The following is a 27,569-nucleotide window of genomic DNA, read 5'->3' on the forward strand; positions in this document are numbered from 1 at the left end:
TGTCCTGTATCACCTGTGTTGGTCTAGCCTGTGACACATGCTGTAGGGTGTCCTGTATCACCTGTGTTGGTCTAGCCTGTGACACATGCTGTAGGGTGTCCTGTATCACCTGTGACACATGCTGTAGGGTGTCCTGTATAACCTGTGTTTGTCTAGCCTGTGACACATGCTGTAGGGTGTCCTGTATCACCTGTGACACATGCTGTAGGATGTCCTGTGTCACCTGTGACACATGCTGTAGGGTGTCCTGTATCACCTGTGACACATGCTGTAGGGTGTCCTGTATCACCTGTGACACATGCTGTAGGATGTCCTGTATCACCTGTGACACATGCTGTAGGGTGTCCTGTATCACCTGTGACACATGCTGTAGGGTGTCCTGTATCACCTGTGCCACATGCTGCAGAATGTCCTGTGTCACCAGTGTTGGTCTTGGTTGGGAAACTGTGTTTGCAGTACCACTCGAAACACCTGATAATGATGGTTGAGTCCAGGCTGAACATGCAGCTTGTAGAGGGTGCCAAGAGCTCCTTCTGGATGTGGACAGTTGTAGAACACACGGCCAATGCGGGAATGGACCAGAGACATAGCACACCTGCACAGAAAACATACACTAAAAATGCACACAGGAGCAAGGTGTCTATTGTCCCTGAGACTACTCACAGTGATGCTATTGTAAATTGAAGTGTTGGTGGCATGTTAATTAAGATGGAATGAAGAAAGTCTAGAAAGGACCTACATAATACAGGGTTCACTGGTCACATAAAGATCATATCCAGTACAGAGGTAGGGTCCAGTTTTGGTGCTGCCATCTGTTGAAGGATGTGTGGCAGTATCTGGTGTTGAGCGGTACTTCAAATCATTGTCTGAAATTGAAACAAAGTGTCACAGCACTGTAGCTCACCTGGATATGTAGTCAACAGCTCAAAGGTGGACACGTAACAAAAGTTCTTGTCAGCATTTGTTTTCAAATATTTTCTGCATTAATACTGAGGTCAAAAATATTAATACATATGAAACAAGTAACTAATTTTCAACAATCTTTCTAAATCTGCAAGCATGAATTTGCTATTTTACAACAATGCACAACAGTTACATTTCCTTTACAGAAAGATTCAACTCTGTGCCTTATTTCTCTTTAACAAATCAAATGTCAAGTGTTTTTCTACAGAGATGAAGTTTACAGTGTTAGATAATGCATTGTGAGATAACTTAAGAGCATAGTCAAAAATGCAAAGGTCAAATAAAGGTCAAAATGTATAATTGTTGTGAAATAAGGCATGGTCAATCGAGCGACAAAGGAACATATATACTGGACCCCACTACCAAGTACACATATTCCAAACTTCATGACATTTTGAAACCAAATGTTCGAGGAAGGACCATAAGAAGTTTCATAAACCAAAGTGCAAGGTCAAAACTTTAAACTATAACAACAATCGGAACATATTATATTCACCCCACATTCTACCTCCCTGTCTGTGGACCACCAACTATACATACCCTGTATATCCCACCTCCCTGTCAGCTAACCACGTGGTGTACATACCCTGTATATCCCAACTCCCTGTCAGCTAACCACGTGGTGTACATACCCTGTATATCCCACCTCCCTGTCAGCTAACCACGTGGTGTACATACCCTGTATATCCCACCTCCCTGTCAGCAGGCCACCTGGTGTACGTACCCTGTATGTCCCACCTCCCTGTCAGCAGGCCACCTGGTGTACGTACCCTGTATGTCCCACCTCCCTGTCAGCAGACCCCCTGGTGTACGTACCCTGTATGTCCCACCTCCCTGTCAGCAGGCAACCTGGTGTACGTACCCTGTATGTCCCACATCCCTGTCAGCAGACCACCTGGTGTACATACCCTGTATATCCCACATCCCTGTCAGCAGACCCCCTGGTGTACGTACCCTGTATGTCCCACCTCCCTGTCAGCAGGCAACCTGGTGTACGTACCCTGTATGTCCCACATCCCTGTCAGCAGACCACCTGGTGTACGTACCCTGTATGTCCCACCTCCCTGTCAGCAGACCCCCTGGTGTACGTACCCTGTATGTCCCACCTCCCTGTCAGCAGGCAACCTGGTGTACGTACCCTGTATGTCCCACATCCCTGTCAGCAGACCACCTGGTGTACATACCCTGTATATCCCACATCCCTGTCAGCAGACCACCTGGAGTACATCCCCTGTTTGTCCCACATCCCTGTCAGCAGACCACCTGGCGTATATGTATAGGATATAAACCGCCTCCGCGGGCTATCCGTGAAAATAATGCAGTCCGGCAAAGGAAAAGCCCGTGGGCCGTAGGCCCAAGGGCTTTTCCTGCGCTGGAGTGCATTATTTTCAAGGATAGCCATAGGAGAAGGTTTATATCTGACTTATAAACCGACATATATGAAGATGCTTTTTTGTTTACATGACATAACTTTAATTCTGAAATTAAATTGTAGCACTCGAAAGTTCTAATTCAAAAGCGCACAGCTCGAACACAACCGTTTTGCGTGATCGCGCATGTGGAGCGCATGCAGTGCGTGCTAGATGCTATGACTTGAAATCACGTGTGTTCAGCTGCAGTCAGTTTTGACGCAACTTGCACAATGGAGGGGAGCTGAGAAGATGATTTGCGAAACAACTGGTACGTTTTGATATTTTTATATAATCCATCAGATATAAAATTCTAACTTTTGCAGTTCTTGTAAAAACGTGACCACTATAGGCTGTAGTCGCAGTACTTGAGCTTGGGTTAAGATTCCCTTTCTTATTTACCTCAGAGAAACCATCAGGATTTTTTTAAATAAAAAATATTGTTTGAGGGCACCGAAGTGAAGCCGTGCGGTTGTACAAGCATACATCTGATCAACAGAAGTCGGCAGTGTCTGCAATTATCTGTGGTGCCGATCCGAAACGGAGATGCGAGACCATTTCTGACAAGTCGGAAGTCGCCAGTAACTCCAGATGAGCCAACCAGAAGTGGACTTCCTATTGTTTACAATGTCCACATCGCGTAGACTTCTGTAAACATTTCATGAAATAAACGTTGATGAAATAGCTTTATTTTTATTCAAAAGGCCAGAGGGATCCTCTGTAGAAAATCCCGTGGGCAGAGGGATCTTCAGAGAAAAGAACAACCTGTTGTAACAATGGTAATGCATCACTGGATGTTTATATACCCTGTGTATTCCACCTCCCTGTCAGGTGACCACCTGGTATACATACCATGTGTATTCCACCTCCCTGTCAGGTGACCACCTGGTATACATACCCTGTATATCCCACATCCCTGTCAGCAGACCACCTGGTGTACATACCCTGTATATCCCACATCCCTGTCAGGTGACCACCTGGTATACATACCATGTGTATTCCACCTCCCTGTCAGGTGACCACCTGGTATACATACCATGTGTATCCCACATCCCTGTCAGCAGACCACCTGGCGTATATACCATGTGTATTCCACCTCCCTGTCAGGTGACCACCTGGTATACATACCATGTGTATCCCACATCCCTGTCAGCAGACCACCTGGTGTACATACCCTGTATGTCCCACATCCCTGTCAGCAGACCACCTGGCGTATATACCATGTGTATTCCACCTCCCTGTCAGCAGACCACCTGGTATACATACCATGTGTATCCCACATCCCTGTCAGCAGACCACCTGGTGTACATACCCTGTATATCCCACATCCCTGTCAGCAGACCACCTGGTGTACATACCCTGTATGTCCCACATCCCTGTCAGCAGACCACCTGGCGTATATACCATGTGTATTCCACCTCCCTGTCAGCAGACCACCTGGTATACATACCATGTGTATCCCACATCCCTGTCAGCAGACCACCTGGTGTACATACCCTGTATGTCCCACATCCCTGTCAGCAGACCACCTGGCGTATATACCATGTGTATTCCACCTCCCTGTCAGCAGACCACCTGGTGTACATACCCTGTATGTCCCACATCCCTGTCAGCAGACCACCTTGCATATATACCCTGTGTATTCCACCTCCCTGTCAGGTGACCACCTGGTATACATACCATGTGTATCCCACATCCCTGTCAGGTGACCACCTGGTGTACATACCCTGTATATCCCACATCCCTGTCAGCAGACCACCTGGTGTACATACCCTGTATGTCCCACATCCCTGTCAGCAGACCACCTGGCGTATATACCATGTGTATTCCACCTCCCTGTCAGGTGACCACCTGGTATACATACCATGTGTATCCCACATCCCTGTCAGCAGACCACCTGGTGTACATACCCTGTATATCCCACATCCCTGTCAGCAGACCACCTGGTGTACATACCCTGTATGTCCCACATCCCTGTCAGCAGACCACCTTGCATATATACCCTGTGTATTCCACCTCCCTGTCAGGTGACCACCTGGTATACATACCATGTGTATCCCACATCCCTGTCAGCAGACCACCTGGTGTACATACCCTGTATATCCCACATCCCTGTCAGCAGACCACCTGGTGTACATACCCTGTATGTCCCACATCCCTGTCAGCAGACCACCTTGCATATATACCCTGTGTATTCCACCTCCCTGTCAGGTGACCACCTGGTATACATACCATGTGTATCCCACATCCCTGTCAGCAGACCACCTGGTGTACATACCCTGTATATCCCACATCCCTGTCAGCAGACCACCTGGTGTACATACCCTGTATGTCCCACATCCCTGTCAGCAGACCACCTTGCATATATACCCTGTGTATTCCACCTCCCTGTCAGGTGACCACCTGGTATACATACCATGTGTATCCCACATCCCTGTCAGCAGACCACCTGGTGTACATACCCTGTATATCCCACATCCCTGTCAGCAGACCACCTGGTGTACATACCCTGTATGTCCCACATCCCTGTCAGCAGACCACCTTGCATATATACCCTGTGTATTCCACCTCCCTGTCAGGTGACCACCTGGTATACATACCATGTGTATCCCACATCCCTGTCAGCAGACCACCTGGTGTACATACCCTGTATATCCCACATCCCTGTCAGCAGACCACCTGGTGTACATACCCTGTATGTCCCACATCCCTGTCAGCAGACCACCTGGCGTATATACCATGTGTATTCCACCTCCCTGTCAGGTGACCACCTGGTATACATACCATGTGTATCCCACATCCCTGTCAGCAGACCACCTGGTGTACATACCCTGTATATCCCACATCCCTGTCAGCAGACCACCTGGTGTACATACCCTGTATGTCCCACATCCCTGTCAGCAGACCACCTGGCGTATATACCATGTGTATTCCACCTCCCTGTCAGGTGACCACCTGGTATACATACCATGTGTATCCCACATCCCTGTCAGCAGACCACCTGGTGTACATACCCTGTATATCTCACATCCCTGTCAGCAGACCACCTGGTGTACATACCCTGTATGTCCCACATCCCTGTCAGCAGACCACCTGGCGTATATACCATGTGTATTCCACCTCCCTGTCAGGTGACCACCTGGTATACATACCATGTGTATCCCACATCCCTGTCAGCAGACCACCTGGTGTACATACCCTGTATATCCCACATCCCTGTCAGCAGACCACCTGGTGTACATACCCTGTATGTCCCACATCCCTGTCAGCAGACCACCTGGCGTATATACCATGTGTATTCCACCTCCCTGTCAGGTGACCACCTGGTATACATACCATGTGTATCCCACATCCCTGTCAGCAGACCACCTGGTGTACATACCCTGTATATCCCACATCCCTGTCAGCAGACCACCTGGTGTACATACCCTGTATGTCCCACATCCCTGTCAGCAGACCACCTTGCATATATACCCTGTGTATTCCACCTCCCTGTCAGGTGACCACCTGGTATACATACCATGTGTATCCCACATCCCTGTCAGCAGACCACCTGGTGTACATACCCTGTATATCCCACATCCCTGTCAGCAGACCACCTGGTGTACATACCCTGTATGTCCCACATCCCTGTCAGCAGACCACCTGGCGTATATACCATGTGTATTCCACCTCCCTGTCAGGTGACCACCTGGTATACATACCATGTGTATCCCACATCCCTGTCAGCAGACCACCTGGTGTACATACCCTGTATATCCCACATCCCTGTCAGCAGACCACCTGGTGTACATACCCTGTATGTCCCACATCCCTGTCAGCAGACCACCTGGCGTATATACCATGTGTATTCCACCTCCCTGTCAGGTGACCACCTGGTATACATACCATGTGTATCCCACATCCCTGTCAGCAGACCACCTGGTGTACATACCCTGTATATCCCACATCCCTGTCAGCAGACCACCTGGTGTACATACCCTGTATGTCCCACATCCCTGTCAGCAGACCACCTGGCGTATATACCATGTGTATTCCACCTCCCTGTCAGGTGACCACCTGGTATACATACCATGTGTATCCCACATCCCTGTCAGCAGACCACCTGGTGTACATACCCTGTATATCCCACATCCCTGTCAGCAGACCACCTGGTGTACATACCCTGTATGTCCCACATCCCTGTCAGCAGACCACCTGGCGTATATACCATGTGTATTCCACCTCCCTGTCAGGTGACCACCTGGTATACATACCATGTGTATCCCACATCCCTGTCAGCAGACCACCTGGTGTACATACCCTGTATATCCCACATCCCTGTCAGCAGACCACCTGGTGTACATACCCTGTATGTCCCACATCCCTGTCAGCAGACCACCTTGCATATATACCCTGTGTATTCCACCTCCCTGTCAGGTGACCACCTGGTATACATACCATGTGTATCCCACATCCCTGTCAGCAGACCACCTGGTGTACATACCCTGTATATCCCACATCCCAGTCAGCAGACCACCTGGTGTACATACCCTGTATATCCCACATCCCTGTCAGCAGACCACCTGGTGTACATACCCTGTATGTCCCACATCCCTGTCAGCAGACCACCTGGCGTATATACCCTGTGTATTCCACCTCCCTGTCAGGTGACCACCTGGTATACATACCCTGTATGTCCCACATCCCTGTCAGCAGACCACCTGGCGTACATACCCAGTGTATTCCACATCCCTGTCAGCAGACCACCTGGCGTATATACCGTGTATTCCACCTCCCTGTCAGGTGACCACCTGGTAAACATACCATGTGTATCCCACATCCCTGTCAGCAGACCACCTGGTATACATACCCTGTGTATTCCACCTCCCTGTCAGCAGACCACCTGGCGTATATACCCAGTGTATCCCACATCCCTGTCAGCAGACCACCTGGTATACATACCCTGTGTATTCCACATCCCTGTCAGCAGACCACCTGGCGTATATACCCTGTGTATCCCACATCCCTGTCAGCAGACCACCTGGTATACATACCCTGTGTATTCCACCTCCCTGTCAGCAGACCACCTGGCGTATATACCCTGTGTATTCCACCTCCCTGTCAGCAGACCACCTGGTAAACATACCATGTGTATCCCACATCCCTGTCAGCAGACCACCTGGCGTATATACCCTGTGTATCCCACATCCCTGTCAGCAGACCACCTGGTATACATACCCTGTGTATTCCACCTCCCTGTCAGCAGACCACCTGGCGTATATACCCTGTGTATTCCACCTCCCTGTCAGCAGACCACCTGGTAAACATACCATGTGTATTCCACCTCCCTGTCAGGTGACCACCTGGTAAACATACCCTGTGTATTCCACCTCCCTGTCAGGTGACTACCTGGTATACATACCATGTGTATCCCACATCCCGCCTCCTTGTCCATGGGCAACCAGGTCCACTGCCACCATGACAGCATGCTGGAGTGAATTGAGTCCTCGTCTTAGGTCATGTGCGGAGGCTATGACAGTGTTGGTGGATGGATCCACCACTACAGCGCCTACAGCAGCCTTAGATCAAGAAAGACAGTAATCATTTCATTAGTACAGCAAGCATCTTCCAAAGGAAAAGGCATTAACAGACTATAAAAGTCCAGTTTTCGCCCGTGCCAAACTAGGCTGGTATTCCAGGCATGATTGTAGTGCCACCAGTGGCAATTACGAATTATGTCTCATCAATGTCCCTCCTATTGACAAATCAGATTCCATCTCTCATGTCACTTGCATTTGCTTCAAATAAAGATAATAAAGATATATATTGTAATAAAACATGTCTTATGCCGCGAAGTGAATCAAATCACTTGAGCACCTTGATTATAAGCATGAAAAGATTTGCAAAATATGTCAATGCGTGGTTGACGGTACACATGCTATGCAAATCCTGAAGTCGACCGAAATCTGCACGGTGAAACTGGATGTCTAGTTTGTTGCGCGATTTTGAGTGGACTATGCATAGACTTGTTAGTCCAGCAACTCAAGAATTCCACCCTAGTTCCTCAAGGGTGGAAACTGGACCTTGCCTGAGGAAGATATCCATCAATTACACATGCCTTGTTCTCATCATCCTCAAAATCTCCAGGATTAGCATTTTGGTAAACCTAGACTAATCCATTCTCGCGGTTCTACCAAATCGCAAATTACTTGTCCTTGATTTCCATTTGCCAATTTGATTGGCTACAACACTAGGTCTAATAATGCAAGTTACAAACCAGCCTCAATCTTGGGTTGGCAATATCAACAACATGTCGAGTTTGAGAGAAATGCTAGCCCTGGAGATATCGAGGATTTATTTTATTAACAGGCAAATTGACTTGCTGACTTATTTAAAGCATTCAATATCAAACCATGAAAAAATAGTCTATTAAATACCTCTTTTAAATAGGTAGCAGTTCCTAAGTGACCATAAATGCAATAGTTGTAGTGCATGTTTCCTCCTTGCAGGCCTACCTGGCCCTCTCCCTCCCTGCTCCCTGACCCTTCTCCCTCCATGCAGGCCTTCCTGACCCTTCTCCCTGCAGGCCCACCTGAACCTTCTCCCTCCATGCAGGCCTTCCTGACCCTTCTCCCTGCAGGCCCACCTGAACCTTCTCCCTGCAGGCCCACCTGAACCTTCTCCCTCCCTGCAAGCCTACCCGACCCTTCTCCCTGCAAGCCTTCCTGACCCTTCTCCCTGCAGGCCCACCTGAACCTTCTCCCTGCAGGCCCACCTGAACCTTCTCCCTCCCTGCAGGCCTTCCTGACCCTTCTCCCTGCAGGCCCACCTGAACCTTCTCCCTGCAGGCCCACCTGAACCTTCTCCCTCCCTTCAGGCCTACCTGGCCCTGGCCCTCTCCCTCCCTGCAAGCCTACCCGACCCTTCTCCCTGCAGGCCTTCCTGACCCTTCTCCCTGCAGGCCCACCTGAACCTTCTCCCTCCCTGCAGGCCTACCTGGCCCTCTCCCTCCCTGCAAGCCTTCCCGGCCCTTCTCCCTGCAAGCCTACCTTACCCTTCTCCCTGCAGGCCTACCTGACCCTTCTCCCTGCAGGCCTACCTGACCCTTCTCCCTCCATGCAGGCCTTCCTGACCCTTCTCCCTGCAGGCCCACCTGAACCTTCTCCCTGCAGGCCCACCTGAACCTTCTCCCTCCCTGCAAGCCTACCCGACCCTTCTCCCTGCAAGCCTTCCTGACCCTTCTCCCTGCAGGCCCACCTGAACCTTCTCCCTGCAGGCCCACCTGAACCTTCTCCCTCCCTTCAGGCCTTCCTGACCCTTCTCCCTCCCTTCAGGCCTACCTGGCCCTGGCCCTCTCCCTCCCTGCAAGCCTACCCGACCCTTCTCCCTGCAGGCCTTCCTGACCCTTCTCCCTCCCTGTAGGCCTACTGACCCTTCTCCCTTCCTGCAGGCCTACTGACCCTTCTCCCTTCCTGTAGGCCTACCTGACCCTTCTCCCTTCCTGCAGGCCTACTGACCCTTCTCCCTCCGTGTAGGCCTACCTGACCCTTCTCCCTCCCTTCAGGCCTACTGACCCTTCTCCCTCCCTGTAGGCCTACCTGACCCTTCTCCCTTCCTGCAAGCCTACTGACCATTCTCCCTCCCTGCAGGCCTACTGACCCTTCTCCCTTCCTGCAGGCCTACTGACCCTTCTCCCTTCCTGTAGGCCTACCTGACCCTTCTTCCTCCCTTCAGGCCTACCTGACTCTCTCCCTCCCTGTAGGCCTACCTGACCCTTCTCCCTTCCTGCAGGCCTACCTGACCCTTCTCCCTTCCTGCAGGCCTACTGACCCTTCTCCCTTCCTGTAGGCCTACCTGACCCTTCTCCCTTCCTGCAGGCCTACTGACCCTTCTCCCTCCCTTCAGGCCTACTGACCCTTCTCCCTCCCTGTAGGCTTACCTGACCCTTCTCCCTTCCTGCAGGCCTACTGACCCTTCTCCCACCCTGCAGGCCTACTGACCCTTCTCCCTCCCTTCAGGCCTACTGACCCTTCTCCCTCCCTGTAGGCCTACTTGACCCTTCTCCCTTCCTGCAGGCCTACTGACCCTTCTCCCTCCCTGTAGGCCTACCTGACCCTTCTCCCTCCCTTCAGGCCTACCTGACCCTTCTCCCTCCCTTCAGGCCTACCTGACCCTTCTCCCTCCCTGTAGGCCTACTGACCCTTCTCCCTTCCTGCAGGCCTACTGACCCTTCTCCCACCCTGCAGGCCTACTGACCCTTCTCCCTGTCCCCTCCTTGCAGGCCTACCTGACCCTTCTCCCTCCCTTCAGGCCTACTGACCCTTCTCCCTCCCTGTAGGCCTACTGACCCTTCTCCCACCCTGCAGGCCTACTGACCCTTCTCCCTCCCTTCAGGCCTACTGACCCTTCTCCCACCCTGCAGGCCTACTGACCCTTCTCCCTGTCCCCTCCTTGCAGGCCTACCTGACCCTTCTCCCACCCTGCAGCCCTGACCCTACTCCTTGACAATCCCTGCAGGCCTACAGGCCTGACCCTTCTCCCTTTCCCCTCCCTGCAGGCCTACCTGACCCTTCTCCCTGTCCCCTCCCTGCAGGCCTACCTGACCCCTGCAGGCCTACCTGACCCTTCTCCCTGTCCCCTCCCTGCAGGCCTACCTGACCCTTCTCCCTGTCCCCTCCCTGCAGGCCTACCTGACCCTTCTCCCTGTCCCCTCCTTGCAGCACTGACCCTTCTCCCTGTCCCCTCCCTGCAGGCCTACCTGACCCTTCTCCCTGTCCCCTCCTTGCAGCACTGACCCTTCTCCCTGTCCCCTCCTTGCAGGCCTACTTACCCTTCTCCCACCCTGCAGCCCTGACCCTACTCCTTGACAATCCCTGCAGGCCTACAGGCCTGACCCTTCTCCCTTTCCCCCTCCCTGCAGGCCTACCTGACCCTTCTCCCTGTCCCCTCCCTGCAGGCCTACCTGACCCTTCTCCCTGTCCCCTCCTTGCAGCACTGACCCTTCTCCCTGTCCCCTCCCTGCAGGCCTACCTGACCCTTCTCCCTGTCCCCTCCCTGCAGGCCTACCTGACCCTTCTCCCTGTCCCCTCCCTGCAGGCCTACCTGACCCTTCTCCCTGTCCCCTCCTTGCAGCACTGACCCTTCTCCCTGTCCCCTCCCTGCAGGCCTACCTGACCCTTCTCCCTGTCCCCTCCTTGCAGCACTGACCCTTCTCCCTGTCCCCTCCCTGCAGGCTTACCTGACCCTTCTCCCTGGCCACTTTAGCCAGATGCAGGGCTGTCTTCATGTGTGTGTGGATGGTCCTCACTTCCCTGCTGGAGAAGAACTGGCCTGACAGCAGTGATGTCACCCTGGTACACACAGCCAGCATGTGGGTATTATGAACAATGGGCAAGAGATTAATATTGCCTTACAATTAATACATGTAAATAGCATATGTACTACAGTTGTACTTGCAACAAGTGATACAGAATTGTTATCAGCATGGCCTTACCTACCGATACCACTGTAAAGCATGCTCATTAGAGTCAGTTATGGCCCCTGTGTTAATAATAAACTGATACTACAGAGGCTGGTGTGACCCCAGCATGATACTCCTCCACTAAGTACCTCTTATCTTCATGGAAAGAGACAGGCCAGTATTTGCTGGCATCTTGGTACTGATTTCGGGTGAGCGGTGGGTTCTGTGGCACCTTAACGAGGACTGGCTTGCCCAGTGCTGGGAACTTAGAGATGATTGAGGCCAGGATATCCACACTGGAGTCTTCTGTGGCGGACTTGGAACAGATTATCACCTGTAGCTGGGCAGCATCTGGGCAGATCATTAACAGACGTCAACTTACATATGCTGAACAAAGAGCAAACTTTCATGGATTTAATAACCAAGATAACTGCAGGAAATCAAATTTTATGTCAATGTACAGAATTACAGAAAACCAAATTATATCCACGTCTACACTTCACGGTCTTGTATATATTGCTCCATCACCCAAGAATACATTGGGTGGTCTAGTTGTTACTTTCAAACAAGGAATCCAGCAAAGGTCTTGTTGTAGAGAGAGGGAAGCCAGCAAGCCACTGCTGCACCATATCCGACGTACACTACTGCCTAAAAGTTCATTCCCCTAACACGCGTTGAGAACGCGTGTAACACGCATGTGAAACGGGTGCTCAAGGGGTTGCACACGGGTGTGCAACGGGTGTGCAGCGCGTGTGCAACCCGTTGCACACGCGTGTGCCACGCGTGTAACACGGGACCGGGTTCCAGTTGAAGTTGACAAAATTATCAAATGAATAGTGAGATAAAACAAAACAGTGAGATGTGAAATTTGAGTTAATGAGCGGCCATTGAGCTGTGTTCACCAGACCGTAAATACAAGGTCGGCCCGTCTTAATTAGTGTTCGGTTGTTAGACTTTTATGGCATGAACCATTCCACTAGGGTCAAGTCTAGCCATTGTGGCTAGCCGACAGTAGAACATTAGTGAATTTAGATGCGAGTTTATTGCTTGGGGAACCCCCGTGTTGACACGATTGTCGCGGGTTGGTAAATGTTCGCCATTAATAAAATGATTGTTTGTGGATTTGCGAACATATTCATTTGCCCACACGAGTCATTCCATTTGATTGCAAATATAACGTTTTTCGTTCGCCAAATTTATGCTTTAGACAGTACAATTATGATATAGCCGTCACCACTACTAATGTCTCATTATTTCACGTAGGAATATGTCCCATTTCCCCACACCCCACTTTCTGTTTTGTATTTTGAAAGAATAAATAAAAGAAGGTTTTGTGTGGGACACTTTTATACTAATTATAAGAGGATGTTGTAAATGAATATGAACAGCCATGCTGTCTGACTGTTGATAGAATTTGAGATCTTCACAATCACCGGGTGTGACCATGTAGACAGAATCTCGTTAGGGTTTGTGATTTTTACATTTGCCCAATGACCATAGTGAGTATTGCTGGGGATACCAAACGTAACAGTTTATTATTAGAGGTTGTGAGTACCTATACCACGTAGATAGGATATATTTAGGATTTTAATCCTTCTTTGAGAGGCATTTAGAAGTTGGAGTACTACGTTAGGATAAGATTTATAGGTGACTTTAATCCTTTCTTTCTCTGTGGGTAATCCTTTCACGTTGATTGGAGGAAGTCACTCAACCAGGTCATGACAGGTCGTGAGTTTACTCACTAACTACTGTGAGCGTTTTTGGCATAACATCTTTTCTTGTATAAACATAGAAACGATGCTCACTCACTGTTAATCTTCTGCAGTTTGCTGGCAAAGTGGGGATAAACCTCAGTGTCAAAGACGATCAAACTTAGTTCAAATCCTTGTTTATATGTGACATCTCCCAAATGGGGACATGTTCATAAACTTGGCAAGTGATGATGAATTTTAATATTAATATTATTATAGTTTATGAAATTGTTAATAAAACTTTAATAAAATTGTGCTTCACTCTCACGAAAACTATATTGTCTGTGAGTAAATTTATATGTCATGTTTCATCGGCATTTTTCAGTGATATTGGGACTACATGAAACATGGCTGGTTTTACATTTCTGATACAGGTGCTTGACTGACTGAGTAGTTCATGATCAATTAGATATGTTTAAATCAGTCAAGTTTGCAACAATAGATGAATAAGTTGATACATTTGGACCGCAGTTACCGATTAACAACTTAAGACATAGAGACAGGGAGGAGATATATAACCAAACCTATGGTCCTGTTGAGACAGTTGATAGTTAGAACGTTGGATTAAATGACAGTAACTAATTTGAACATTCCCCAGTAATATCATAAAATACATCATAACTCATAACAGTCCGAGAAACAGCTTCCAGCCATATACTAGTGTTGAAGGGACAATCGCTTTTGACAGTTTAAAAATAAACTCACCTTAAGGTGCTTGGCAAGTCAAAACTGACCTCCCTGAATATGTTTTTTAGGTTTGACAGCAACTATGCTTGTGGATTTCAGAGATAGACATGATTTGTTAGCTAGATGTTATTACAATAAGCGGAAATGTCTTAAAAGTCCACAGTTTGTTTAATAGTACAAAAAGTGTGTTATAGATCTATCAACGTTTTCTTTTATTGAACATAATATTTGCACTATATTGCTGTTAGCTGTAAATAATCTAGCCTCCCCATGTACGTAACTTACATATATTTATGTATGACCAGAACAGCAAATAAAGTTCTGGTAGATAGGTACCTCGGAGATTTAACGTGCGCTTTCCGACTTAAGCCTATCTCGCACACGGGGAAGCACTTATACTATTAGGGTAAAAAAGCGTAATGATTAAATAAAGAAGTGCACCCCCCCCCCCCCCTCCCCCCCACCCCAAAGAAAAAGTTTACAGCCTATTCTAATAAAGTTAAAGGGGTTGGGGTTTGGCTGGGTGGGAGTGGGTGATAAAAGAATATTCAATAATATGGAAAAGTTTGGGTGGGGGGGGGCAAGCGTTGGGAGGCACGGCGTCGGCTGGCGAGAATGTGTGGCTAGAAGTCTAGCGGCGGTATCCTTCTAGTAGTCTCTTGGTCAGCTTCTCATCCTGGGGGTTGGGATTCTGGTAGAGACTCTTGGCAAGGAGGGCGGCGGTATTGGCGACGAAGTGGTTTGAGGTCGGTACGCCACTACTCTGGAAGAAGTGGTACAAGTCTGTGTAATTTGTGATGTCGTACTCGATGTCCTGTCCCCCCTTCTTGTGCACCATGACGAAAGGGACTCCTTGTTTGGCGTAGAGATGTTCCTTTGGGGTGTTGATCTGGTCAACCATGAGATCCGGCCGGGCCTGGTAGTGGTTGATCGGAATGTCTGACTTTTCCACTAGTAATTAAAGTTCTTTGGTATGACCTCTTTTATCCCTGCTGACGTTATCCTAATGTTCAATTTCAGTCTGCCTCACCAAGCGTAAGAAAGCATTGTACATGTTCTGATAAACCATACTGATGCAATTAAGCAAATGAATATTTGCTGTGGGCAAATATCTATTTTCTATATATATATATTTGTGGATATGAAGCATTCAAGTTAATTGTGGATACACTGGGCAGACAGAATTGTATTTATTTCCAGGCCATCCTGATCGTCGTTTACTAATATAAGGTGTATGTTTTGAGGCAAGATCAAAGGCGCCGCACAGCATTTATTAGATAACAGACGGGGTCGTCCGTTTCGCTTTAAACAACCACCCCACCCTGTCTGTAGGAGTTATATAATCGGTGCGCAAATAACTGTGTCAAGTCCACTGCCGGGCTGATGCGGTGTCAGTGTCAGCGATGAACATGAATGCTCAAATTATAGACCTGTAGCACTCACAAGTTGCTCAGCCAAAATATTTGAAAAGTGTATATTCAATTCTCTGATAACAGCAAATATAACCTTAGAAATAGATTCAAAATACAAACAATCAAATGTAGAACACAGACCTAGACTTAATAATAATTTCTTCTGGATATGATCAACCTGCGGAACCCTCTATCCGATGAAGTAACTAATGCTCGCTCATTAAAAGAAATCAAATCATTAATTAATCGTTCTGATGCAATTACTAATAATTTTGACTTCAAATATTTTCATAGATCATGCCAAATTGTCCACTGTCGCCTTAGGCTCGGCTGCAGTGACTTAAACGCTGATAAGTTTAGACGACATGTATCAGACATACCAGACTGCACTTGTGGATATCACCTTGAAAATGCAATTCACTTTTTCTATAACTGTCAAAAAATACGATAATATCAGAAACTCTGTGTATTTCTACACACATGGGTATGGTCTAAAAATGATATTACGTGGCAGTAGTTAAGCAGTTCTACAAACATGACTCATCTTAAATCAGTTCACGACATCATTGTCAAAAGCAAAAGGTTTGAGTAGCTTAATTTTATGCATGTAGTAAAGGAAAAATGCATTACCTTATTTCACAGACACCACTTGCTTCAGTGTATTGGCTTCGTGTATTTCATTTGTGCATTTTATGTTCATCACTCTCTTATATATATCCAGCTGTTGTTAAGTTGTTACCTGGAGTGGTATTACATAAGCAAGTTTTGCTTGTTTACCGATCCAGATTTCTTTTGAAATAAAAATACGTTTAAGCCAACACAGCTAACCCTAAAACACATAATTGTAAACTATTCAAAAAGGGGCACTAATCTCTGGCTTCTTCTCGGGTGTCGGACTCAAACTCAAACTCATTTATTCTTAGAATAACATGACATACAATTATCTACAATTTTTATTATGTACAATTTAACAAAAATAATAAAAATAGGATACGTGGATACTAATACAATTTACCAATTGTATTGTACACATTGTTAAGAAATTTAGATAGGCCTTTTAGATTTCTTACACTGTTAGTGGTCATAATTTTCTTAAATGTTTGGAAACTTAAGATATTGCTTATTTAAGAGTTCATATCGCCGTTGGTGAAAAGCTTCACATTGGAATAAATAATGCAATTCATCTCCCATAGCGATAGATTCACAGAGTGGACACTGGCTGTCTTCCCTGGGAATGTTCAGCCATCGACCTGTTTCAACTGGTAATCCTTGGTTAGAAAGTTCTGACTTTAATTTTGAGAGCAGTAGATATTTCGCAAATGAAGGTTGATTCTTCAGGTAATACGACCTTTGGATTTCCGCTTGGGCTTTCTAGCTGCAGTGAGTCAATTTGCTCGTTAACGCAACCGAGCGTGACAAGAGACTGGGCTACCAGTCTGCAAGGACAACTAAATAAGCTTACGCATTTTTGAAAACTGATTGGTTACCCGTGATCTATGAAAATTTCAACAAAGGGCGCATGGTAATTAATTTCTTCAGCCTAAACAAACAGACAAATAACGGCGAAAGCTCATCGGATGTCGTTATTTGGAAATACCCCTGATGGTTACAGTTTAATAATAAAAAAGTATCCCTGAGTGAAAGCATTTGTGGATTTCGGATTGCGTGGATGATACAATTACTACTCCCTTGTTGTCATCCACATTTTCTGGTATAACCCTACACTTGTGTATTTGTCGTAATTCACTTGCTGCTCAGTTAATGAATTTATAACATGTATACTTAGTTGTAGCACCACTCAGATTAAAAAGGTTCAAATTTGGTCTTTCTTGTACCTGGGGTAATTATTCAATCTAAATCCAGGTTTGAAGTGAGGTGGAATGTGAGTTATGTGATACGCACGTGGCAGCCCAGCAAGAGATGTATGGTCAGTTGCTTTACTTTTTTTGTAAATCAACTGAGCATTCCCAGACATCAAAGGATCAACAGGAAATACGTTGATTGATTAATTACTGTTATCTTGCACAGTGGATATGTCAAAAGTAAGTGTTTACATGTGAAGGTAGGTTTACTAAACCTAGGCAATACACTCATATCATGGCGTGAAGTACAGATGTAAAAACAACATACTTTGTTCAAAGGGTAACCGATAATACACTGACTGGTTGTTCATTGTTATCTAACTCAATGTATGTTTTTAAGAACCGAGGACATTATAAAAATAGTTGTCACGTGGGCTTTCTCACCTAACTGGGCAGCTATGTGAAACAATTGAAACAAACTAAGTGATCAGTTAAGAAACAAACACGGGTTATAATATTCAATACATTTAAATAATGTTTAAAACGATATATTTAAATATTTTAAATATTTTAATATATTTCATATATATTCCAAATATTGTTTCCAAATAATTATTATTAAAGTATTTGATTCTCACATAGACATTTGACATCGAATAAGTAATTTTGTACAGCTGCAGACGCAATGGATATTGTTCCTTTATGTTGATATTCCCGGATACATTATAACTTTGGTAGGTTGTAATAATTATATTTGCATTTTGTTTTCATTCATTCGCTGCAGCTTTGAACAGAATCATTCTTGTTCTTTTCCGTTTGTTTGGGAAGTTTTTCGATGCGCGATAGACGTTGTTTTCACAAGTATTTTCTTTTGTAAGCGTGTATATGTTACAGTCAATGTGTAAAATATGATTCACTCAGGCAATTTATTAAATATCTAAATTTTTCAGTCATTTTACAAATTGACTGAATAATCCATTCATTTATTTAACCGACAGACTAAAAATGATAAAGACGATCAAAAGAGCTTTAACACATCACAATATATTAATAATGCTAAGAAAAGAAGCCCAACAATACAGAACTGTACTTGGTGATGATATTAAACATAAACAAATATTTGGAATTCGTTATTATATTAATAAAGATGGACATATTTTTCAGTTAATTTGTAAAATAAACTGAATATTTAGGCGTTTAATAAATTTCCTTAGTGAAATATGTTTACATTTTGAATGTAAACATATACACACGGTAAAATAAGCAATGTTCAGATGAAATATTTACTTTGTGTTGCAAGTCAAAATAGTGTACACAAAGATCGCACAATTACCAAGCAAGTGACTTACCAAAACTGCATCACCATTACCGATGCTCCCCACAAATATACCTACATTTCCAAAACTGTATTTCATTTTTGTTGATCAATGTGACCATACGTCCTTCTACTTTCAATAAAAATGCGCTTACGAATGGCGAGCACAGGTCGCGAACAAGTCTAGATTTCTGCTATATCATCCGGGTACTCACTGGGAAAATACAGTAATGCACAGGTAACAACTACTCCCGCGGAATTGCTTTAGATCAGTGCTCCTTTGTACTATATATTGTGAATGCCAAAATGATGTATCAAGGATCAAGTAGAAGATACATTGACCGTAGCGCTGGGAGTTTATTCAACAGACCCGTGAAAATAACACAGCTGTTTCTTACTATTTATTTTAGATGACGCAGTCAAAGCTCACTTCTCCTGGCGGCCATTATCGAACGGCCAGCTAAAACACAACCCCGCGCTTACGTCTACAGGTCTCTTCCTGTAGTACGGTAATTAGTATTCTCTCCCTCAAGTGTATCCTCAATGATATAACCCACCCTCATTAATTACATGCTGCTCTTTCCCAGCCTCACGGCTATGGAGCTGAGATAAAGAGTCCAAGTCATCATAAAGTAATTAGGGTCCAATAAAAACAATGCGCCGCCAAACCTCATACATATTATCACTGAAAGTCGTACTACAGACGGTTAATGTCAAATCACAATAAAAGCATTTCAATTGCAATAACATGTTCCAGGACCATGTATTCTCTTGACACCATCGGATTTAGAAGCAATGGTCGTATAAAACAAGACAGATCTATTTAAACACAACAGTATTCATGTTATTCCCACAAAATCACATAAAGAAAGGAGACATTAGCAAATACATGTGTATTATCATTTTTCGTCAGGATAACAAAATTTTCTCTCCTTGTTACCACCTCCAGGTTCAGCTTAAGACGGGTCCTCCTTTGGTCAAAAGTTTGTTCCCCCTCTAATGAGTGTGTCACGCGTTGCACACGAGTGGCGGACGGGGTGCACACCCGTGTGCAACGCGTTGCACACGGGTATCACACGCGTGACCAACCCGATGCCCACTGGTTGCGTAACGCGTTGCCCATGCGTGTAAGGGGAATGAACTTCTAGGCAGTAGTGTAGGTACTCACAGGTGATGGAGGAACAATGCAAACCAAACACGTATTGACTATGAACCTGTGTATGTTTTCGTAACACAAATAAAAGCATGAAACATATCTTTATATCCACATTCTGATAGTTAATTGAACAACTTAAAACAGTGAAACGATTATTTTTGCACTAATTTTGTTTTGTGAACTAGAGAACATTCATATGTGAGTTGGAACACCTTGTTCTCAATGGTTAATATATCAGGGATATTTGCCTGTTTGTGATGACAAAAAATGCCTGTGCCTTTAATAAATTTTCCATTTCACAGAGAGTCTATGAATTATGAAGTATGTTAAGAAATAACTTCATGCTCACTGTGGTGTTCTTGTTACCCATATGGAAAGTTCTAACCTTTCTTTCAAACATGACCAACTGACTACCTTTTGCCTTGTGACTGCGGACTCTCTTGAGATGCATCAAATTCGTCAGGGGTAGATCGCAGCTCAGTTTCCTGTTGTACATAAGTGTAATTACCTCCTTGCATTATCACTGCAGCATTCTCAAAAACAAGGATCAATAAAAAACGAACTATTCATGATCTCAGAGGTGGTCAGGTGAAATGGAATTTTCACCCCACCACCTCTGAGATCATAGTGATGTGCATGCATGTGTGGCTGCTTGACCTCATCTGGACTAAAGCTGGTTTTATAGTGCTAGGCTACTAAGATACCATGTTGCAGTTTAACATCTATACCTCACTGAGACACAATATACTGCCCCCGAGCCAGTCCTTGTTTTAGCCCCTTAATGCCAAGTATGAGGCAGGCTAATAACAAGTACCGTATTTTAATATTGTTTGGTATGATGGGGCTAGGGATCGAACCACCGACCTTCCACACTCTGGGCAGACTCTATCCACTAGACCATAGAGGCAGTCAGGATCTCAGACAATGGATGTCTACTGTTCAACAACCTTCACACACATCAGACACCACCACATTACACACATCTGACACCAACACATATCACACCAACACATCCCACACCGCATCACACACATCAGATACCAACACATCACACACATCAGACACCAACACATCACACACCGCATCACACACATCAGACACCACCACATTACACACATCAGACACCACCACATCAGACACCACCACATCACACACATCAGACACCACCCCATTACACACATCAGACACCACCGCATCACACACCGCATCACACACATCAGACACCACCACATCAGACACCACCGCATCACACACATCAGACACCACCGCATCACACACATCAGACACCAACACATCACACACATCAGACACCACCCCATCACGCACATCAGATACCAACACATCACACACATCAGACAACTACACATCACACACCGCATCACACACATCAGACACCACCACATTACACACATCAGACACCACCACATTACACACATCAGACACCACCACATCAGACCACCACATCACACCACATCACACACATGACCAACCACAGAACACACCACATCACACACATCAGACACCACCCCATCACACACATCAGACACCAACACATCACACACCGCATCACACACATCAGATACCAACACATCACACACCGCATCACACACATCAGACACCACCACATCAGACACCACCACATTACACACATCACACACCAACACATCACACACATCAGACACCAACACATCACACACATCAGACACCAACACATCACACACCAACACATCACACACATCAGACACCAACACATCACACACCGCATCACACACATCAGACACCACCACATCAGACACCACCACATCACACACATCAGACACCACCACATCAGACACCACCACATCACACACATCAGACACCACCACATCACACACATCACACCACCACATCACACCACCACATCACACACATGACCCACCACAGAACACACCACATCACACACATCAGATACCAACACATCACACACATCAGACACCATCACATCAGACACCACCACATCACACACATGACCCACCACAGAACACCACATCACACACATCAGATACCAACACATCAAACACATCAGACACCAACACATCACACACCACCACATCACACCACCACATCACACACATGACCCACCACAGAACACACCACCACATTACACCAGATCACCACATCACACCAACACATCACACACCACCACAGAACACACATGACCCACCACAGAACACACATGACCCACCACAGAACACACCACCACATTACACCAGATCACCACATCACACCAACACATCACACACCACCACATCACACACATGACCCACCACAGAACACACATGACCCACCACAGAACACACCACCACATTACACCAGATCACCACATCACACCAACACATCACACACCACCACATCACACCACCACATCACACACATGACCCACCACAGAACTCACCACCGCATTACACCAGATCACCACATCACACCACCACAGAACACACCACCACATCAGACACATCACATCCCACCACATCACACACATCACAAACACAAATATGACAGTAATCAAAATTGCATCAACATAATCTCATAATGCCATGATAAATTGCTATATCTTACTTGACAATATGGGCTGTCAATTTCTTATCTTGAATCACACAGACATAAGCATCAACTGAAACAAAGAGCCAGTACAACAGTAGACAGCCAGTACAATAGTAGACAGCCACATCACAGTAGGAAGGCAGAACAATAGTAGACACCTAGTACAACAGTAGATACCCAGTATAACAGTAGGCAGCCAGTTCAACAGTAGGTAGCCAGTACAACAGTTAGCAGCCAGTACAACAGTAGGTAGCCAGTACAAAAGTAGGCAGCCAGTTCAACAGTAGGTAGCCAGTACAACAGTAGGCAGCCAGTACAACAGTAGGTAGCCAGTACAACAGTAGACACCCAGTAAAACAGTAGGTAGCCAGTACAACAGTAGACACCCAGTACAACAGTAGACACCCAGTAAAACAGTAGGTAGCCAGTACAACAGTAGACTACCAGTACAACAGTAGGTAGCCAGTACAACAGTAGGTAGCCAGTACAACAGTAGACACCCAGTACAACAGTAGGTAGCCAGTACAACAGTAGGTAGCCAGTACAACAGTAGACACCCAGTACAACAGTAGACACCCAGTAAAACAGTAGGTAGCCAGTACAACAGTAGACTACCAGTACAACAGTAGGTAGCCAGTACAACAGTAGGTAGCCAGTACAACAGTAGACACCCAGTACAACAGTAGGTAGCCAGTACAACAGTAGACTACCAGTACAACAGTAGACACCCAGTAAAACAGTAGGTAGCCAGTACAACAGTAGACTACCAGAACAACAGTAGGTAGCCAGTACAACAGTAGGTAGCCAGTACAACAGTAGGCAGCCAGTACAACAGTAGGTAGCCAGTACAACAGTAGGTAGCCAGTACAACAGTAGGTAGCCAGTACAACAGTTGGCAGCCATTACAACAGTAGGCAGCCATTACAACAGTAGGCAGCCAGTACAACAGTAGGTAGCCAGTACAACAGTAGGTAGCCAGTACAACAGTAGGTAGCCAGTACAACAGTTGGCAGCCAGTACAACAGTAGACACCCAGTATAACAGTAGGTAGCCAGTACAACAGTAGGTAGCCAGTACAACAGTAGACACCCAGTACAACAGTAGGTAGCCAGTACAACAGTAGACACCCAGTACAACAGTAGGTAGCCAGTACAACAGTAGGTAGCCAGTACAACAGTAGACACCCAGTACAACAGTAGGTAGCCAGTACAACAGTAGGTAGCCAGTACAACAGTAGGTAGCCAGTACAACAGTAGGTAGCCAGTACAACAGTTGGCAGCCAGTACAACAGTTGGCAGCCAGTACAACAGTAGGCAGCCAGTACAACAGTAGGTAGCCAGTACAACAGTTGGCAGCCAGTACAACAGTTAGCAGCCAGTTCAACAGTAGGCAGCCAGTACAACAGTTGACAGCCTTGACTTGTGGGGTCTGTGTACACAGCAGAGAGTGGTGTGACAGTGTAGGGTGCTGGTTGAGACTCACCTAGACTTGTGGGGTCTGTATACACAGCAGAGAGTGGTGTGACAGAGTGGGTGCTGGTTGAGACTGACCTAGACTTGTGGGGTCTGTATACACAGCAGAGAGTGGTGTGACAGAGTGGGTGCTGGTTGAGACTCACCTAGACTTGTGGGGTCTGTGTACCTATCCTCCAAGACAGCTTCTGGCTGCTCCAATGAATCAGAATCAGGCTCTGGAAACATGTACAGTGGGCTTCATTAGATTTTCTCCTGTAGTATTTGAATCTGGGAACCACCTCAACAGTCAACATGGTTCATCTTTAAGCTTTAAAATTAAAGTTTGGACAACAACCCCTTGACTTACTTTATTTCAAAAACACTGTCTTATACTTTATATTAGTCATATATGACCCAACATATTTTTATCAAAAGTACCCCAGGACGCAGGAACTGTAATCAAATTGTTTTCATTGTTTCAATCTGCAGAATGTAATTTTCAGTTACAATTATCTTTTAGAGCAGAAGTAAATAACATTCATGGCTGCCAACTTGCTTATGATTCTAACAACGCACACACATGAAGTTGCTCATGATTATTTGCATATTCCTATATGTGAAGGGCTCAGCATATGGTTCTCAGAAGGCATGGGCCTCAAAGTATATTTTTCCCCAAAGAGCCATTGGGCCCTGACAACTGTTTTCAGTGAGACAATGTCAAATTCAAGAAGCCATGTAAATACTTAAGGAACCAAACTTCAAGATAATAGTCAGTAATGCATAATACTGTCAAAGCATATCTAATCTGCCTAACTGCAGCAATAGAGATTCCTGCCTGTGGTGTGACAAGCTTCGTTGTTAATTATGTTGTTGTAAATACTTGACTAGATTATTGATTTATTATTTATTATTTTTTACCTCACAATTCCCTTGATGATTTTTAGATTTTTAGATTTTTATAAAGTCTTTTATTATGCAGTTAGTGACATCAGGTCACCAGCTTGATTTTTCCAATATTAAATAATATTGGTCGCCACATGAAAATATCAATCGCTGTGGCAACCAAATGAGTTGCAATTTTGAGGTTTGAATTTACTTCATATACTTACCTAACAATTCCGATGATGATTTTTAGATTTTTTTAAATGATATTTTATTTCAGTCAATCAGTAGTTATTAATGTATGGTATTTCTGTCTCTAATATTATGCAGTTAGTGATATCAGGTTGCTGACTTGATTTTTCCAAGTAGCAAAGTGGCGATTGCTTAAATTATATTGGTTGCCTAGTGAAAATTTCAATCGCTATTGCAACCAAATTAGTTGCAATTTTGAGGCCTGTAGGAAGTGATAATATGGAGTCGATGGCTTGTAGTATATAGTATATGCAAGTTTACTTTGTACTGGTCCATATATATACAAGAAGCAGTATGTGCCAGGTCAGCACACAGTGATAGCACCAATCCTAACCCTAGCTAAACCTTCTCTTCTCATTTTCATTTCTGGACCAAGGTCATTTGACACAGATTAAGTCATCAATATTAGCAACAGTATGGCTGACAGCCAATGTACAATACAGTGGGAATTAAAATGGGGATAAGCATCTTAAAGAAATGGCAAGTGAGTGAGTGAGTGAGTACATTTTTATGCTGATCTTAGCAATATTCCAGCAATATCATCGCTGGGTACACCAGAAATGGACTTCACACATTGTACCCATGTGGGGAATTGAACCAGGGTCTTCAGCATGAGGAGCAAACGCTTTAACCATTAGACTACCCATGCAACTGCCCCAGTGATTCACGTGATTCAAGACATATATATACTCGGACCCCGTGGTACCGCGGCATTCATCGTATCGCAGCATTTATGATTTCCGATAGTTCACGCGGGACACGCCTCTTAGTGGCTATCTATTAATGCAAATCAATAACCAGGAAGTGCTCACTTCGTAAACAATTTCAATTTCCTCGGAATGTTCCGTCTGCTGTAAGTAAGGAGTTATTAATCCGTTGATACATATTTCTGGCATCTGTAATATTGCCTTACCCCCATCTATCAATGGCCAACGATATAACCCGCAGTTCCCCAAGTAAACTTTCTCTATCGACCTGAACTAGATCATCTGCATATTAATGGCGACTAATGAGGTAACGGAAGTTACGTAGTCCGTACATTTTTCCCCGCTCTGTGCCCAGAATCTATTGGGAGATAATAAGGGCCATAATGCCAAACTTAGAAATACGTTATTCACTAGTAACCAAAAGATAAATACATACTTTGGGCATACTAGGAGTGCTTTTTATATATTTATTGTTGAGTTTTAACATTTTTCCATTTTGTGACAAATTATTGTCATCCAATTTTTTTTAAACAATCTTAAAATATCATTTCTGATATTTTGTTGTTGACTTATAAAAATATTTTTCTCTTACTTTTCGGTAAAAATGCATTGAATACCTATTGCTGATAACACATTTAGAATTTTACTTGTGCTGTCTTTGCACATGTCTGGACAAATCACTGATGTCTGGCATGATCATACCAAGCGGTTGGTAGAATTATGTCCTCTTTTTGTCCAATTCGGACCTCCATACACAACTTTTCTCTGTACCGCGATACGATGGAGTTCTCTCCCTTGTCAAACTGAGCGCGAGGCCCGGCTTTTACTCGGAGCTACTAATGTAAACAATGAACTTTTATCAGTAAAATATGCATTGTTAGATAAAATAAATGACATCTGATATAGAGAACACGAATAATCATAAAGGTTAGTGAGTGCATTTTGTTCCGTTAGCGTACATGACAAGTCCCGCGATACCCCGAGGTTGCAGGCTACATGTCATGGTTACGTAGTAGGCTAATTAGCCTTTGGAATAAAATGTCCCAAATTGGTCGCTATGACAACTCTTAAAAATATATCCATTATTTTCATAGGTGAAACCCTGAAGGTTTGACTTGAATAAACGCCTGTTCTATTTTTACGGTTCTGAAAACATGTATAGCAACACTTCGTACACATTTGGCAATGTCGAATATGGACTGAAACAATTGTGGAGACAGGTCGGGATTAGTAATGTCAACATATATGTGCATCTACATCTTATTTTTTGAAATTACACATACCAGCTTTTGGTCTTTTGGTTTCATGGGTGTCTGTCTCCATTTAGTAAAAGCCAAAGTAAGAAAGTAATCGTTGACTCAAACCTTTACACAGTCGTGCGTTTTACAATAATATTGAGAGTGACCTCCCCTTAGTTTCTATGCGCCAAGCTCTAGAGAGCACCGCGAACGGCCTATCGCTGTGAGGAGCTTCTCAATGCGCCAAGCTCCTTTCCAGCGCGTGACACCTTCTTCACAATCTCACAGCGATAACCCGTTCACTGAGCTCTCTATGATGTTCGTTCCAGTCTAAGCAAGCACAGAGACGCCAAGCGGAACCAGTCTACTCTTGCCCTGACTTCAGCACGAACGGAACCAGTCTAGTTGGGTAACGAAGGTGTCACGCACTGGGAAGGAGCTTTTCCGCGGCACACTTCTTGTTGTATTTGCGAGAATGGTTAAGTTAAATCCCAAGAACATTATTTTAGCTTTAGA

At 45.2% G+C, this 27,569-nt stretch overlaps 1 protein-coding gene across 6 annotated transcripts; it reads right to left on the bottom strand.

Annotated features, from left to right (window-relative positions):
- Positions 1–209: 209 nt before the first annotated feature.
- On the bottom strand, positions 210–27,569 carry LOC124124589 (probable inactive tRNA-specific adenosine deaminase-like protein 3). Of its 6 annotated transcripts, none has more exons than XM_046487804.2 (9): positions 27,099–27,563; positions 24,139–24,210; positions 22,536–22,590; positions 20,352–20,422; positions 11,964–12,165; positions 11,593–11,704; positions 7,777–7,933; positions 740–866; positions 210–595 (listed from the first exon to the last, which is right to left on the bottom strand). In XM_046487804.2, the coding sequence occupies exons 1-9, from the start codon at positions 27,136–27,138 to the stop codon at positions 418–420; spliced, it is 1,014 nt and encodes a 337-aa protein (XP_046343760.1). In that variant the 5' UTR covers positions 27,139–27,563; the 3' UTR covers positions 210–417. The 6 variants fall into 6 exon arrangements, with proteins under 6 accessions (XP_046343760.1, XP_048258980.1, XP_046343783.1 ...); XM_048403023.1 differs by having other exon boundaries at positions 27,180–27,554; XM_046487827.2 differs by lacking the exon at positions 22,536–22,590 and having other exon boundaries at positions 27,099–27,557.

The sequence above is a fragment of the Haliotis rufescens genome, unplaced genomic scaffold (assembly GCF_023055435.1).
Source record: "Haliotis rufescens isolate VD_foot unplaced genomic scaffold, xgHalRufe1.0.p SCAF_3, whole genome shotgun sequence".
In the NCBI taxonomy this organism is placed as follows: Eukaryota; Metazoa; Mollusca; class Gastropoda; order Lepetellida; family Haliotidae; genus Haliotis; species Haliotis rufescens.